This window comes from Aethalodelphis obliquidens, unplaced genomic scaffold (assembly GCF_003676395.1).
Source record: "Aethalodelphis obliquidens isolate GAN/ISIS:26980383/991018 unplaced genomic scaffold, ASM367639v1 scaffold8, whole genome shotgun sequence".
Lineage (NCBI taxonomy): Eukaryota > Metazoa > Chordata > Mammalia > Artiodactyla > Delphinidae > Aethalodelphis > Aethalodelphis obliquidens.
In genome coordinates this window covers 46057507-46075478 of record NW_020837952.1, presented here as the reverse complement: position 1 = coordinate 46075478, position 17972 = coordinate 46057507, and the positions used below count along the sequence as shown (strand labels likewise).

Genomic DNA, 17972 nt, shown 5'->3' with positions numbered 1-17972 from the left:
CATACCCTCCAAAGAGTTAGTTGGCATTAGCCCACCTAACGGCTATGCAGACTAGGCTCAAAGAGGTTTACTAAATTGCTTGAGGCCATTCAGCTAGGCAATGGCGGAGCGAAGCAGTGAACCTATCTCTGTCAGTTTCTGAAGCCTGTTCTTTCCCTGCATCGGCACTTAGCCCTGAAACAATGGGGCATCCGTAGGCAGGGGCTTTCCTGATGTTCTTTTCAGTCCCTACGCCATTATAGAACCCTATAATGGGCTTGTCTTGCTTTCGATTCTGAAGCAACAGTCTGTCTTTTTCCCCTAATCCCTGGCCATCTTTCCGTGGAACATAATGATGACTTTGCTTTAATGTCCTTGGAAGAGCGACAGCTCTGCAAGGGCAGGAGGGACCTAGTTTGGAGCCTGAAGATGATCCATAATTCTAAGGTAAACAGTCTCGCCTTGTCCCAGACACCGTGTACCCTGTTAGGAAACAGGCCTGTAGCCCAGAGAACAGTCACGGGTCTTTGAAGTCAGGCTTTGTTTGGTTTTCATTTGTTTTCGCTGTTCAGAACACAGATCACTCTTAGATGGTTTTCGAAAGGACCTATCGAACTAATGACTCTCAAATTATAGTGTGTCACCTGGGAGCTTATTGGAATCCAGATGCCCGGGCCCTCCCCTTCCCCACAGGTTCCGGATCTGAGGGGCAGGTCCAACATACATACTTTAATAAGCTCCCCGTACTTTTGTTATGTCATGGCGGAAGATGCTAGGTAAGCAGATCTTGTACCTAACATGCATTTAAGTACCTTTATAACTTCCTAGGGGCAGAAATATCAAATCCAGCAAGTACATGCCCATTAAACAAGGGATCTCAAACTCATGGTACACATATTAAATCCACTTTAGCCAACAGGTAGAATTGCTTTAGTTTGCTTGAACTTGGATGCCTTTGTTTAGAAAGAGGATGTATTCTTCACTTGACTCAGCCTCCGCCCTCCTATTATCTATACCTGCTACTTCACACATTTATATTACAGGCTCCTATTATCTATATCTGCTACTTCACACATTTATATTACAGGCTCCCGAAGGTAAGTGAATTTCCATACTGGGTAAAGAATATGAGACAGGAGAGCAGAAAAGCCAAGTGGTTTCCCAAAGTGAGAGGAAATCCTTGGTGCAGTGGATGAGTTGAGAGCTTGTATCCTTGCTTAACCAAGTCACATGAATGTTTGCTGTATCAAGAAATGGAATTTTCCTCTTTCAAATCACTTATGAAATATGAAATCCACTGTGGTCGGGGGCAGCAGCTCACAGACTCTGAACCCGTCTCCCTCTGCTACGGCTCCTTCATCCTCTACTCTTGCACCTGCCCTGCAGCAGACAAATATTTCGTGTCTGTATCCTAGTGGGCAGCCCATCCCTCGAGTGGAATACACGGAGGAAGAAAAGAAAACGTGGGGGATAGTGTTCAGGACCCTGAAGTCCTTGTACAAAACCCATGCTTGCTACGAGCACAACCACATTTTCCCACTTCTGGAGAAGTACTGTGGCTTCTGCGAAGATAACATCCCCCAGCTCGAAGAGGTTTCTCAGTTTCTGCAGAGTAAGTCCACATCAGGGTCAAAAGGTCGGTGTGGGGAGGATGGGGAGGGGAAGAAAAGTAAATGGAGGTGAGTGTGTTCATGCTGATGCAGGCAGGTTGCTTGTCCCAGGAAAACCGGGATTGCACAGGCTCCGGATGCGCAGGCTCAGCGGCCATGGCTCACGGGCCCAGCCCCTCTGCAGCATGTGGGATCTTCCCGGACCAGGGCACGAACCCGTGTCCCCTGCATCGGCAGGCGGACTCTCAACCACTGCACCACCAGGGAAGCCCTCTGAAAGGATTTTTTAACACTCAAAGCCCAAGGTGCCTCGTCCGGGTTCTTCCTGCAGCTCCTGCTACTTTAACGAGCTGGCTGCAGTGTGCGTTTGTGTAAGAAAATGAGATTTGTGCCGAGATACCTGAGCTCTAAGTCTATGCATCTGGTATCTGGAATCTTGCTTTGATCCTCTCTAGTTGGGAGAAACTACCTCAGTTTAGTCATCTGTCAAATGGAGACTGTCAGCCTTTTAGCCTTTCTCCTAGGGAAACTGTGAGAATGAAATAAGATATTGAATGTGAAAGCATAGTGTTACCTAGTGTTACGGCAGGTGCTCATTGAATTTGGGCTTCGTTGGAATCTGAGTAACTCAGTGGGTAAATTCGTGATCGGGTTGACCTGCCCATCATTTCCAGGGGAGATAAGTGTTCTCCTTTCTGCCAGGTGGTGTTGACTCAGCAAAATCAAAATAAACAGACAAAACATATTAAACGCCTATTACGTGCCAGGTAAAATGAGGGAAAGTGGGGATACAGATCACAGGGTTATAGAAAGAGTTTTCCGTGCCTCTGAACTATGCAGAGATGCTATGGCCAGCTCTGGGGCAAAAAGCCAGGGAAGCTACATGGCAGGGAGGGAAGTGGTAACTAGGATAGATTGGGAGAGGGGGCGGCTAGAGGACCTTTTGAATCCCTTCCATTTAGAGTCTTTACTTCTCAGATAAAGAGAGGAGCGGGGGCCCAAGCAGAATGAACTTCAGCCTGAGGGTCTAAGGCATGTAATCGGAGGGACAAAGGGGTCTTAAAGACGTTCTTTGACTAATTACACACGTTGCTATGGCCAATAACAAGAATACAGCAGTAATACTAGCAGCTGGGGAGGTATAGAGTAGCAATTAAGGAAACAGACTCTGAAGCCGGACTGCCGGTAGCTGTGACCTTGGGCAGGAGCCTTAACCTCTGTATGCCTCAGCTTCCCCATCTATAAAGTGGAGATAATAAAAGCATCTACCTCCTAGAGTTAGGATGAGGATTAATTCTTATATCTAAAGTGCTTAGAACTGTGTCTGACATGCGGTAGGTATTATAAAATGTTAGCTATTATTACCATGATCACTGTCATTACTATTCTCCTTCCAGGTTTGGAACAAATTGAGAGACAGATATAGGAACCAGAGAGATGGGTGATCAAAATGTCAGCTGTATTACTGATAGAAGCTACTTAGAGAATGTGGTATAGAGGTGCAGGCAAAATGGATTTCCTAATATTTCACCCCTGGATTAGGTAAACTTACTCGCCAATTCATTGGTGCAGTGTGTAGTCCATTGCCTGGCCAAGAGCAGACCAGAATGAGCTCCTGTGTGGATCGTGAAGAGAGAAAGGGCAGAGAGGGTTACATTGAGAATATTCATTTCCTCCTCTCAAATCCTTCAATCAGAGAAGTCACCGCTCCTCATGGGGTGTCCTGTGTGAAGCACATATAGAGAAGCTAGAAGTGTTCCTTTCATATTCTTCCGTCTTGGGAAGGAGAGTGGGAATTCCCCACTCTGGAAACATGAGAAGTAGGGAATAAGCATTCCACCCTAACAAACAATAATGAAAGCTAAATTTATTGGATGTTTCCAATGTGCTAGGCTCTAAGTATTTTATATTTATTAGCTCTTCTGATTCTCAGACTAACCCTAAGAAGTATCTACCCCCACTTTGCAGATGAGAAAACTGAGGCTCAGAGAAGTGAAACTCCTTGACTCAAATCACCCAGCTAGAAAGTACTGGGGCATAGATTTGAAGCCAAGTCTGCTTGGCATCGACACCCATGCTCCTGGACAGTTGAGTGTACTGGTTCCCTCCCTAAAGGTCTTCAGGCCCTTTTGACTCCCTGTGATGGGCTTTCAGTTTTCTTTCTCCTTTGCTTCCCAGCTTGTACTGGCTTCCGCCTCCGACCTGTGGCTGGCCTGCTTTCCTCTCGGGATTTCTTGGGTGGCCTGGCCTTTCGAGTCTTCCACTGCACTCAGTACATCAGACATGGGTCCAAGCCCATGTATACACCTGAACCGTGAGTATCGTCCTTCTGCTATCGGTGGCCAGCCACAGTGAGTGCCATCTCTCCCCGCTCCAGGTACACTGTGGGCTGGTCCATGGGACCAGTTGCCTGGATGACGACAGTACGACAAGGGAAACTCATCTCTTCTGGGGATTTTCTCTGTCCGAATAGATTGTACTGATTGGAGATTTAGGTGTCTTGTGACTCAAAGGTTCAGATCTCCTCTGAATGAGAGAATGAGAGCTCACATTCAAATTCCAAAGAGACGGTAGAAGTCAGAGCTGTGGAGTGCCCAAGGGGAACAGGAACAAGTGACGGCCAGGCTGTCTCAACACCTCCTCATTCCTGAATCACACCTAGATGATTCTAGTCTCTCTTTGCCTAGATTGTGTCTTGGCTGGAGGTAGTGAATGGCTGGCCACCATGCTTTTAGCCATCTTCTTAGTCAAATAGAACTTAAGCAATTGACATGAAAAGTCAGCAGGATGCCCCAAATGATCTTTCCCAGCCTGCAAAGTTCATTACTATAAACCAGAAAAGACCTGTTCCTAATAAACCTGGTGCCGAAAGTGTTAAATAAATGTTAAGTTTTCTTCTCTGACCAACGGCTGCCCTCTCCAGAATAAGAGAGGACTCTATTATTTTTATTACTATTATTATTTAGTTCCCATGAGGAATAACTAACTGAGCATATTGTATCTGCCCAGGGATGTCAATACCAACGAGAAGACTTGGGATGGGAAGTGGTTGTGATCCTCAGCTCGCGCAGGCGTATGGGAGGATGCTCACAGGAATATTGCCTCTTTTGTTCTGCATCCCACTGGGCGTACACTGAAGACCCCCTGGCTGCCGTGCCCTGCCCTGTCCCTTACTTTTCTTTCCCCTTCTCCCTTTTCTCTTGTACCTTGTCTCAACTGATAGCAAGCTTTACACACCACTTATTCTTAGGAATGAGTTTGTGAGACTGAATGAGTTGCTTCCTTTCTTCCACCCATTCCTCACATAGAAAGACTGAGTCTGTTATGGCTTATAACCCTCCTCCCCTCCAAGCTCTGTGCTTTCTGTTTTTCAGTGACATCTGCCATGAGCTGTTGGGACATGTACCCTTGTTTTCAGATCGCAGCTTTGCCCAGTTTTCGCAGGTGAGGAACTGATCTCTCTAGCCTTCTACTTACAGGGGTGAGACCTGGACTGCTCAAGATAAATTGAATCCATGCAGGGGCCTTCATGTCCTCTGCAAGGGTAGAAACCAGGTACAGTTCTGTGATCCCATCACAGATGGGTATGTGGTCCCATGGAGCTGGCCAATTGCCAATCCCAGGGACCACAGCATGGAATTGGTGACTCAGTCATCCTCTGAATTGTGTGTTATTGACTTAGCTAATCTCACTTGTCCTACCAGGTGTAGTTTAAGAGCCTTTTCATCCGTGACAACCTCCCTGATCCCTATGCAGAAGTAACCTTACCATCTTTCAAGTTCTCCGGGCATTTTTTTCCCGTCCTCTTTAGGGCCTTTGCCACTTTCTACCCTGTCAGGCAGTCAGTTTTGTATATGCTTTCATTAAGTAAGATGGCATTTGACAAGAATCCAATGCCCATAGCCTGACTCATAGCTGACAAAAAATAAAGAGCCAGTTGCCTCGTCACCATCATCAGAGCAGCAGGCTAGGCTTTGATTCATCTAGCGCAGTGGTGAGTAGGCTCGAAAGTGCGTTTTGGATGAGTGAAAGGATCCTAGTAAGTCTCTCCTGGCACCGAGAGGCGGCCCCAAACCATGGCTGGGTAACTGCGATCATGGGAGAGTTGAACGGTGCTGCTGGGGGGCACGTTGCCAGCCCACCCTGTGCCTGGATCACAGAGACGTGGATCTATAAAAGCCCTCCCTGACAGTTTTCTTCCTCACAAGGAAGAATAAGGATCAAACGGAATGACCCATGAGCAAGGGCTGGGCCACGTGTGTGTGAATTTCACAAGCATTTCCCCTCAGTAGAAAGGAATAACTATTTGCACTCTTGAATGAAGAGGCTGCCACTGAGTAGCTGAAACAAACTAACAAACAGCAGAATTAACTGCTTGCTAACCAAGGGAAAACTGCGCTTGTTAGACACAGCCTCTCAAAACAAAGACAATGATTGCTTTGATGTGGGTTTGGGGGGATTGTGAAGTTCAGAGATTGTTGGACTTTTAGAAGTGGGAGTGTTTAGAAATTAGGTGAACTTTAACCATGGAAGCGTCACCATGGGACTTTCAGCTGACTTTCAGAAGTGCGGTTCCTGCTGCTAAGATGTCATTGATTGCTTGGGATAGCTTTCAAACCAGGATTTGTTAACATGGCCAAAGGAAGATCAGTTTTTTCCTCAGGGAATAGGAACTTTTAATTCTCATCACCAGAGTTATTCTGCCCAATCAGAGGCCAAGTGGCCATTCTCCCCAAGCCGGTTCCATTTTGGGGACTCCCCACAGATGACAGGACAATTACCTGAGTCAGCAGACAGAAGCTACTGGGTCATCAGTGTTCACGGTTCCAACTTTGACCTGGACAGTTCCAAGGCAGGGAGTCATTTTGAGTTCCCTGAGCATATTCCTTTTTGATCTAAAAGCAGGACACTGGAGTGCAGGATGGAGTGGGGATGAAGCAATTTGGACCCCTTGTATTAGGCAAGATCTGGGCTCACAAAGAATGGTGACTATGAGAACAGGGCACTCTTTCAACCTTGCATTTGTCTATGACTTCTGTTCGATTCAGGACCGTGGCATGTCTGAGCTGGGTGGATGGAACACAGATGGGGAAGGGGCAGGAGAATGGAGCCAGGCTAAGTCAGTGTCTGAATTTGATTCACTCTAAATCAGACAGCATTTTCTTTGCATGTAATGGGCTTGACCAGGGAGGGATACAGAGATGAAGACCATGTACCCTCTTGCATCCAAGGGGGCCCGGTCCTTGGTCCTTCTCTCTGTCTGCTTTAAGTACCATCCAATCTCATGGCTTTAAGTACCATCTCCATTCTGATGATGAACACATTTATATATCTAGCCCAGACTTCAGTCCCAAAACTGAGACTTACACATCCAGTCATCTACTCAATATCTCTGCTTGGATGTCCGATGGACATCTCTATTCATCCTGTCCAAAATGCAATTCCTGATCTTACCACTCAAACCTTCTCCACCCACAGCTCTTCCTGTATTAGTTCATGGCAACTCCATCCTTCCAGTCACTCAAACCTAAAGCATTATTGACTCCTCTCGGACATACCCCACAATCAATCTTGCATAAAATTCTGTGTTTGACCTCCAAAATATGTAGAATCTGACCATTGCCCATCACGTCCACTGCTACCAATTTCATCTCAGCCCTATCGCTTCTCATGCTGGTGACTGCAGTAGCCTCCTAACTGGTCTTTATGCCTCTACACTTGACCCCCTACAGTCAACTCTCACACAGCAGTCAGAGTGAATCTTTGACGGCACAAATCAGATCTTGCCACCCTTCTGTTCAAAACCCTGCCTTGGCTCCCCATGTTGTAGAGAGGAGAATTCTAAGCCCTAAAACGGCCAAGGAATTCCTACATGATTGAGCTGCAGATCGCTCTTTGCTGTCACCTGCCACCCCTACCCCTTACTCTGCTCTAGCCACAGTGGTCCTTCCCCGTTGTTTGAACCAACCGGCATTGCCCCTCCTTCACGAGCTTTTCCACGGCTGTAGACTTGGCCTGCACAGTTCTCTTCCCTCAAATATCAGCAATGCCAACAACCTCTCTTCCATCAAGTCTTTGCTCAGGTATCGCCTTCCCAATGATGCTCACCCTGGAAGCTTATTTAAAATCCCAGCCTCCCCACCCCACCCCCGCTTTCCTGGTGCTCCGGGTTCCCCCTTGTCCCTTCCTCCTTTTGTTTCTTCTTTCCAAAGAACTTACCACCTTGTAACATACCTATGTATATGCTTATTATTTCTGTCTTTCGCTATCCACTTAGACACTATTTACAAGGTCAAGGATCTTTACCATTGAGTACACTGCCTGCCACATAGGAGGCATTTGATAAATATTTTTGGAATGAATAAATGCATATAGTAGGAAAGAAACATATATATTTGTATATATACGGTATGTCTGATACAAGGTAGGCTGGAGCAAATGCTGTGAAAGAGACAGAGACCACTAGGGGATCCTGGATTTGGAGCTGTGATGAGAGGTGGTCCCTGACATCTCAGACTCTCCAGCTATGTATATACCTGGACAGATGTCAAGCGCTTCTCTGCAAGTCTCCTGTGGTGTGTTCAGGGTACATGATTAAGTCTCATCTAGTGCTCCAGGAATGTTCCACTTGAACTATGGAAGAATAATCAGGACATGAAACGTTAGATGCCACCTATCGCCTGACCTTGAGCAGGTCGTCTCCCTTCTCCGTGCCTCTGTTTTCTCTTTTGCAAAGTGAATACAAAGGACCAAGTGATGGATAAAGGCTTCCCCCATTCTAGAGATCTGTGATTTTATGAAATGTGGTCAAGGAAGATTTGACAGAACAATTGAGAGTCTATCTGGGCCCTTCTGAAGGCATCTAGCCACCCATCCCTTTCCTGTGGTCAAGTACGAGGTCGGACCCGAGGGTAGAGGTTGAAGATAGGCAGACCCCAGCCATGCCAGTGACTTTGTTTCTCCACAATTACAGGAAATCGGCCTCGCCTCTCTGGGTGCCCCCGACGAGTACATTGAGAAACTCGCAACAGTAAGTTCTCTCTCTTCCTGGTGGATGGTGTCAGGGCCTCAGGTCTTTGAAGCTTTGCTCCTTCCCTGAAAGCCAGGTCATTTGCGGAAAAAAATCAGAATGCCCTGGGTTACGTTTGCACAAGTGACATTTCACATTTTGACTTCTTAATGGTTCGATTGTGAAATCAACTGTATGCAGACATTTAATTTTAAACAGTGTCTTGAAAACACCAACAGGCTATAATGATAGTCCTTGAGAACCCCCTTAAGTGGGTGGGAAGCTGGAGTCACAGCTTTGAAGAGGGAATATTTACTCTCTGCCTTTACACTGGAGCCAGCGTTAAGATCTTTCCTTTCTCAGACACCAGGTAGAAAAGGGGGTGGGCTTTCCCCTTCTAACTGAACACTTCCTTCCCCAGTGGATGTGATGGCTCATCCACTGAAGCCATGGAGGCAGTGACTCTGCACAGCAGGCCTTTCCTTCCTACAGACCCCTTTCCAACTTGCGTGCATCCCTCCCCAGCCTCTAAGCCACATTTCTTATAATGTGCTCAGCTGGGAAGATGAGAAATAAAACTTTATAATGGAATTAGGGACCGCAGATGAATGCAAATATATCATGAAGATGTATCAGTTTAGAAGTTTATGAATTCAGTTTATCAGAAGGCCCAAAACTCCGATCCTTTCTCACTGACCAGCTGCTCTGAGACCCTGGGCAAGTGGCTTTTGCTTCCTCATCTCTAAAAATAGACACAATCGTTTATATTCTGCCCATCTCAAAAGTATATCATGATCATCTTGAGGGTCTGAAGAGTTAAACTTGTGTGAATATGAGTTTTTAAATGCCAGATGCTGTAGTGATACAAAAAGCAACTTTCAAAGAAAACTGCAGCGCTTGATAGAATCTCTCACTTGGAAGAAAAAAAGAAACTCAAATGCAGAGCATCACGTTACTTGCTGTAACAATGATAAAAGTACTCATTACCAACATAGCTTCTCAAAAAAAAATCTTATTATTGATATACTGAGCTGGAAACAGTCTTGGGCTCCTTGCTCTGCCCTTGAGATGCTGTGCCACTGTATGCATGTAGCTTGACCTCTCTGGGCTAAAGACTTCTCATCTGTATGTGCGGAGGTCAGACTAAGTTCTGACAGCCTTCACAGGTTTAGCATTCTCTAGTGCAATCAACGGACTTAACTAGAAACCCACAGCTAATTCTCCAAGACTGTGACAATCTCTAGCACTAACTGGGCCTTGGCTTTCTCTTGGCCCTATTCAGTAGGGTGATGCCAGACTTCCAGGACCTTATTGCCCAGGCCATTTACCTAGGGCGCGTTGCACTGGGAGCTATTGAAAGAAAAGGATTTGGTTTTTGGGGAGGATAAGTGCAGTGACTGACAGGGTTTTAACACAGATTGTTGGATGGTGGGGATATTAAATAATAACCTCCGAACTGAGAAGGAACTTTGAGGCCAAAAAAGGAAGCAGGAAACTCCATAAAATGCAATGATGAAGTTTATTGTGGGTAACTTACACACAGGCAGGGCCAGGAGGACAACAGCCCAAAGGCATTTGCAGCCTCACTCTGCGCCACGAGAAGGGTACAGGGGGATTTAAAGGACCAAAACTAAAGATAGAATCTGACTATTAGGGAGAAGCATGTCCGCTCCGTCAGGAGCCAGGGTTTCTTCATCCCCTCAGGGGGTCTCATGACCATTATTCCTTGTGAGCCATTAACCGTCTGCGTCAGCAAAATTTTTCATATCAGGTGAAGTTTTTCTATCAGGCAAGGGTAAAAGTAGACGAGAACTTGTCTGGTGCATTCCTTGTGAATAGGCTAAAGCTCAGCCTTGCAGAAAGGGGAGGGGTTAGGACCGCAGGCTTAGATGGAGCTGACAGAATGGAGTCAGTGTGGTTCAGCCACACAGATGATAAGATGCCCCCTCACCGATTCTATCATGACCCAATCCCCTACCTCCCCCGTGGAGCCTGACGGGATTGTCTGGTAACTCCAACCAACTTAGGGGAGCATCTCACTCTAGTTGATGCCATGGAGAAGGCAAAAGGGGCGGAGGAGTTCCTGTCACAGAGAGAGTTGCTTGCTGGGAGTATCTTCTGGGGGCTTCCTCAGTACTCCTCCACTGCATCCCATCCCATCTTGCATTCAGCCAACTCTTGATTCAACAGGTGACTGGATAGGGTAAGACATAGGACAGACACAAAACCATGAGCCCAGGTCATGCTGATTCAGAGAACAGACCTGCGCAAACTCCCACCTGGGCAGTCCTGTCCTTGGCCCTGGGTCATCTGCTGCCTTTCCCTTCCTCGAGGTATGCTCTCAACTTGACGTTCCATTTCAGATTTACTGGTTTACTGTGGAGTTTGGGCTCTGCAAGGAAGGAGACTCCATAAAGGCATATGGTGCTGGGCTCCTGTCGTCCTTTGGTGAATTACAGGTATGACCCTAACAGAAACCAAGGATGGATCTGAAAGTGGTGGGTGCAGCAGACCATCCTTTTTCTCTTTGCGCTGTTGAAACCCATTTGTATTCACTTTGAAATTCAACCTGGGGGCTTCTCCTCAAGTGATTGATCTCTTAGCGGCTATGATTTGGTCACGACTGTGGGTGTTAGAGGTAGTACACAGGTCTCCAGTGCAGAGGGGCCTCCTGAGCCCAAGGTTGACCTGTACACTGGGATATATGCAAACACATGCCGGAAAATGTGGTTGGCCCCCACGTTGTCTATTGATCACCTTACTTGAAAATGGTTGGGTAAAATACTCCTTTCTATCTTGACTGCTGGCTTTAGATGAGCTATAAAGGTTATCTAGTATATGCCTAATAATTCAGTTGACTGCATGTGGGCTGGGGTGTGGAAGGAATCAGGATGAGATGGGAGGGGGTGCACCAATGGCCTCTGGGATGCGGCAGGGACCACCAGCCCTGATTTAACCATGAGAACTTTCCATCTGGGACCTGCAGTATTGCTTGTCAGGCAAGCCGAAGCTCCTTCCTCTGGAACTGGAGAAGACCGCTCTCCAGCAGTACACAATCACAGAGTTCCAGCCCCTGTATTACGTGGCTGAGAGTTTTAATGATGCCAAGGAGAAAGTGAGGTGAGGTGACGACCAAGGTGGGTCAACGGCTCTTGGGACCCTCCTGATTTGTCCTGTTGCCCCTGATCTGTGGGTAGCTTGGAGAGTGGACTCCAATGACTACAGCAAGGGCATGCATCAGACCACGTTATCCCCCAGCCTCCCCACCTTTGTGTCTTTCCACTCTCTGTTGAGAGAAGCTCTTTCCTTCACGGGACCCTATTTCATAGCCTATTGGCTGAACTGTGCCGAGCCCTGCAGACAAGCCTGCCAGCCGATCCTTGCTCATTGCCGACCCCCAGTCCACACCTGAACTCTCCTATGTACAGGGCGGCCACAGAGGTACCCACACCGAGCAGCGCTAGAAGGCTTCTAACCTGGGGAAGTCCCTGTTGCTTCATTCTCCTAGATACTTGCATAACTCGCCCCCTCCCCTCCTTCCAATCTTCACCGGCATTTAACCTTCTCTGTGTGTCTTTCTCTAACCAGCTTATTTACAGTCACGACCAGCCCTTTCCCGCCAGCACTCCTTATCCCCTTCTGTGATTTATTTTTCTCCTTAGCATTTTTTTTTTTTTTTTTTTTTTTTTTTTGGCGGTACGTGGGCCTCTCACCGCTGTGGCCTCTCCCGTTGCGGAGCACAGGTTCCGGACACGCAGGCTCAGCGGCCATGGCTCACGGGCGCAGCCGCTCCGCGGCATGTGGGATCTTCCCGGACCGGGGCACGAACCTGTGTCCCCTGCACCGGCAGGCGGACTCTCAACCACTGCGCCACCTGGGAAGCCCCCTCCTTAGCACTTATTAATGTCTAAACTCTTGTATGATTTAAGGTCCACGAGGGTAGGGATTTTGGTCCTTTCTGTTTCCTGCTGTTTCCCTGACCCTAGCACAGCGCCTGACACATAGTAGGCCCTCAGTAAGGAATTAGCGAATGTGCCAGTCTCAGAGCCAGCTCAGCAAGAGGCTGATGGAGTGGTACCAGGACTCTAAGACTCTCAGGCCTCCGCGATGATGGCCCTGCCATCAACCTGCTCGAGCCACTCTGCTCCCAGCAGGAGGCAGGCCAGGCAGAGGGTCTACCAGCACAGGGCAACCATGATGCCATTTTTTACCACTTGTTTTATACCTTATCAGTGATGGGTAATAAGTGTGAGTCGTATAGGCCTCTGGGATCCTGTGAAGCTGGGCATGTCAGCTTTCAACGCACTGGGCTTAGGTGAGCAAAGGCAAAATGCTAGCCCACAAATGCGCTGGCTTCCCAAGAGGACCTCACTAAAGTTCCATTTCACTTCTCAGCCTGGTTCTAAAGCCCCTGTTCTAGTGAGGTTTCAGTGCTACCAAGAGCCAAGTGAAATGCAACGGAAAAACCTTTTAAAATTATTTTTCCCCAGATGGTACCCTTCACTTAGATCTATGGGTTTGGTTTCAGGAACTTTGCTGCTATAATCCCACGGCCCTTCTCAGTTCGTTATGACCCATACGCCCAGAGGATTGAGGTCTTGGACAATACCCAGCAACTTACGATTTTGGCTGACTCCATCAATAGTAAGTAATTTACACCCTTTGAGGCCATTCTCCCATAACTAGAGGATTGTGTCTTCTTACCTTCACCATAGGAACGATAAGAGATGTATTAAATCTTTAATTAAGAAGAAAAGCATCTCCAGGGAAGTCACTGATTTACTGCAAGAGAAAAACTTGGCAAAAAGGCCAGCATTGCCTTGCGTGTCCTTTCTCCTTTGACCTTCCTAGATTCCACCCCACCTCCTACCATCACACCACTTTTCCACTCTGGCTTGTCGCTGCCACGTCCTTCTTTCTCCTTTGTATCTTTACCCCTTTCTCTCTAAGTGTCCACTGGATCTTGCTCTGCCTGGAATACCAACCCCTAAGGAATAGGTTCTATCTACTTTATCAACCATAGAGTAGCTCATCTATTGACTTTTATTCTTCCTGGATAATGAGGATGTTATCATAGTTGCTCTTAAAAAAATCACAGTGTTATTTGTTCATCGCCCGATTTTTTTCTAGCCTTCAGACTCCCCTCCAGCAACACCCACCATGCTTTCCCCTGGGCCCTGGCCTTCGCCCATACAGTTCTTGTTTAAAATAGTCTCCCTACCACTCTCATTTAGCAGTCCCAACCCCAGTTCATCTTTTAATCGTTCATAGATATCTCTTCTGATAAAAGACTGGTTTGGGTGTCCCTCCTACATCTTGGCATTCCCACAGATCCCTCTCTCAGAGCATTTATCATTATATTTTTTTTATAATTTGGTAATTGTTTACTTGTCTCCCCAACTAGACCTGAGCAGAGAACTGTGTCAGGTTTGCTGTCAAACCCCTAGCAGTTAGCCCTATTCCTAAAAATCATATTAGGTACTCAAGAGCTATTGAATAAATGGCTAAAACCACCAAAGGATCAAGCCTAAAGGGAGGAGCTCTAGGCCAAGTGGAGGTTTCTATCTCAAACAATGCTAACGAAGGCCAAAAGGGCAGGTGGGCTTGAAGTATCCCTCTCATACCCCTCTTATGTTGCCTGAGGCCACTTCTAAGACGTAGAGCTAGCCCATTATAGTCATTCCTCCTTAGGTATGGCCCCTGCAATCAGCCATCTTGAAAAAGCCCAAGGCTGATTCTCCCCCATAGACACCGTTTGGACACTCGGCTGGAACAGATCTGCTCACCAAAGAGGCCAGCCAAGGGCTCTGGAGGCTGGGGTGTGAGATAGAAGGGTCAGGCCGTAGCTGTTTTCTCTCTCTCTCTCATTTCCCCCGAGGAAGCAAAAATAACTCCATAGACTATTGTTTATAAGGAAATTTTTAAAATCACAGAACAACAAATTTAGGAACTGAAGGGTCCTTAGAGCTACGTGACCTAATATAAGGCCCCATCACCGCTCTGCACCTTCCTCAGGATCTAGGAAGGAGGGAAGCTGTTGTGTCTCCAAGGCCCCTTCCACTTCTGTGAAGAGTCTATGTCCCTGTGGCCCCTTGGCATGTGAGAACATGTCATGAATGGAAGCAACTCCATCGTACCCTCCTTAGTCCAGTGGTCTGGCAATCTAGGCTGACTTACCTGCTTGGACCATGCCTTCTCAAACCTCGTGTCCCTTAGAATCACTTGGAGAGCTAGAAATCATTTGGAGAGCTAGTTAGAAATTAATAGTCCTGAGTCATATCCCCAGACTAAATTCACTGAATGCGTGATATGACTCAGGAGTTTGTATTTGTAATAAGGCCCCAGGTGATTCCAACACAGCGGGTTTGTGTGGCTTAGGTTCTATGGCTTAGCTCCTTGCAAGCATCTATGGTTGGTCATGTAAAAGAGAAACAGAACAGCTAGTGATTTCCCGGGGAGAAAACGAGTAACTCCCTCCCTGAGAAACAGCCTATGGAAAAGGGAAACTAATTACATTAATAGCTCTAGTGCCTCCTACAACTTGGAATCGCCTGTAACAGCCCAAATCCTAGGACGCCAGCTCCTTGAAAGTTGTGGTGGTACCTAGTATATCCACACACCCCACTGATCCCCTAGCGTTTCACACACTGTGGACACTTGAAGGGTGTTTGTTCATGGTATGAGTGGCTCCTTTGTTTTTCTTTGTAGGTGAAGTTGGAATCCTTTGCAGTGCCCTCCAGAAATTAAAGTGAAGCCATGCACTGAACCTGATCTGTCAACTTGAGAATCTGTTGATGGAAATCCAACTACTTCTTTCATTTCATCTGAAAAAGTCTGAAAAGTAAACCTTAATTCAAGATAACAGCCTTGAATCCTTTCTAGAACAAGATGGAGGGTCAACAAATAAATCAAAATAATCTGAAATGACAGCATGTTAATACATACCCCAAAGCATAATGGTAGATCTTCTGGGGTCATCTTTGATTTAGAGATGATAATCCCATACTCTCAGTTGAGTTAAAAATCAATAACCTGTCACATTTCATCAGAGTTAATGAAAATTCGGGACCTGCTTCATTCAACCTTCCTAAATACTTTTGTTATTTGCTCTAGAGAATTCCTAAAGGAGTATATATCACTCGTTGTGAAACACAAGTCTGTCAGAATTGAATTAATACCTTTATTGGAGTATAATTGCTTTACAATGTTGTGTTAGTTGCTGCTGTATAACAAAGTGAATCAGCTATACATATACTTATATCCCCATATCCCCTCCCTCTGGTGCCTCCCTCCCACCCTCCCTATCCCACCCCTCTAGGTGGTCACCAAGCATCGAGCTGATCTCCCTGTGTTATGCGGCTGCTTCCCACTAGCTATCTATTTTACGTTTGGTAGTATATATACGTCCATGCCACTCTCTCACTTCGTCCCAGCTTCCCCTTCCCCTTCCCCATATCCTCAAGTCCATTCTCTATGTCTGCGTCTTTATTCCTGTTGCAAAGGTCATTTTCTATTTCAGGGAACTATGATTCTAATTACTGCTTTGTTATTTTGCCTGTGGAGATTTTCTTTAATTCAGGAGCCTATTAAAATAGTTATAAATATTAAAGTTCAAAGTGTAAAATCAAAATATTTCTGTATGCTTTATTGTAATCATCAATGCTGCCGTGGAGAGTAGAACTCCCCATCTAACTCCTGCAACGTGCAGTGTCGTTCTCCAGTTGATTGTCAAGTCTGCTTTTGGAGACATTTTGAAGACCCTTAAGATGCGATAGATGTTAATTAAAAGCCTGGCTGGTAGATATTCAGTAAATATTCATTGAATGAATAGAGGAATGCATTATTAAACATCAAATCTTCAACAGATGTGAGAATTTTAATTATGTTTAAAAAAACTTTAAGGGTTACACAATTTTGTAGTTTCAAATATTTCTTGGAATGAAATAGTCCTCTCACTGCCCTTAGAAATATATTATCTGGATAAACTTGTGCTGAAAGAATGATCAGATTCCCAGATTTCCAACCCATCGCAGGGGCTCATTGTGATAATCCAAGTCAGGTCAACAGATGTTTACTTTCATTGGTTGTGCATTTTACACGAACACACGAATATGAGAAACAGTGGGGAGAGTAACAATGGCTTAAAAGCTTTGCTTTAAATTTTCACACCATTCTACCGTATTATTTGGGAAATAGTTAAAGGATTTTTGTAGTACTTCTTCAAGTGTGATTCTCAGACCAGTTGTATCATCATCAACAGTAAATCCTAGGTGCCGTCCCAGCTTACCCAAATAGAATATCTGGGGATGGGACACAGAGACCTGTGTTTTTAAGTACCCCAAGCGATTCTTTTATGCTCAGTCAAACCTACTGGGTACATCAAGTTTGAGAAAACCTGACTTCTGGTGGTCAGTTCTGCCACTTGCCAATTAGGTCACCTTGCATAAGTCACTTCCCCTCTTTGGACCTCAGTTTAACTCTAACAATGAGGCGTTAAACTGGATGACTCCAGATCCCTTCCAGCCTTGAAATACATTTCACATGCTAACATGTGTCTTTAAACAACTGTCTCTAACGTATTGATAGGGTGTAATAATACCTGCCTATGTATGCCAGCAGGGTGGAAAGAGCAATTTGGTCTGAATGTGTCTGAGGTTGCATTGCTTTGAAGCTGGGATTTTCTTGTCTGTATGTATTTCCTCATGCCTTTGAAGAACCCATTGACAAGCACTGATTCTAAAAGCGGAAGCGGGCTTTTTCTCGTGTTCCTTTAGTGCCCAAACACTCTGCAAAGGGACTATTTTGATAAATGTTTCTTTGCATTAAATGCAAATTAGAAAATTTCTTGACTCTGGAACTGAAATATTGTATAGTATTTTAGACTGGAAATTTTACTTTATAGTGATTTTTAGTCCTACTGAAGATAATTTAGTGTGTTCTAAGTCAAAGCTTAGGTTTAGGTTGTAATTTTGGCAGGAAGAAATTACACACTGAATGGAAGATATAGTCTCTGAAATTTTCATGTGTTACTCAGTACTTTTTATCTGGATATAAAAGCTATAGTGATGGAATTCAATATATTTACATGTGTTAGTATTACTATCTATTTAATATATAATAAGCGAGCAGTTTTACAAGAAACAATATTAATGTTTTACTGACAGCTAATCTTGGTGTGTCCAAACAAAAGAAATATATGGAAGAATATAAAAACTGTGTAGCATTAGTGTTCAATGAGTTTTTGAAAGGAGGAAACTAGATTTTAATTCTAGATTTCTAAGTTATATCATTTAGTTGTGCTTCAAAGAACCTACCACTAAAGTATCAGCTTCATAAATACAACAGCGTTGATTATCTTCTTCACCTCTGAAAGC

At 45.5% G+C, this 17972-nt stretch overlaps 1 protein-coding gene across 1 annotated transcript in view; it reads left to right on the top strand.

Moving 5' to 3' along the window:
- Window positions 1-15767, top strand: part of PAH (phenylalanine hydroxylase) — a 71431-nt gene extending 55664 nt beyond the window's left edge. The window contains exons 6-13 of the mRNA XM_027106011.1: window positions 1395-1591; window positions 3768-3903; window positions 4964-5033; window positions 8563-8619; window positions 10962-11057; window positions 11585-11718; window positions 13127-13242; window positions 15307-15767. Coding sequence (XP_026961812.1) covers window positions 1395-1591; window positions 3768-3903; window positions 4964-5033; window positions 8563-8619; window positions 10962-11057; window positions 11585-11718; window positions 13127-13242; window positions 15307-15350 — 850 coding nt within the window. The 3' untranslated portion in view covers window positions 15351-15767. The remainder of the gene's footprint in view (window positions 1-1394; window positions 1592-3767; window positions 3904-4963; window positions 5034-8562; window positions 8620-10961; window positions 11058-11584; window positions 11719-13126; window positions 13243-15306) is intronic.
- The last annotated feature ends 2205 nt before the right edge of the window (window positions 15768-17972 follow it).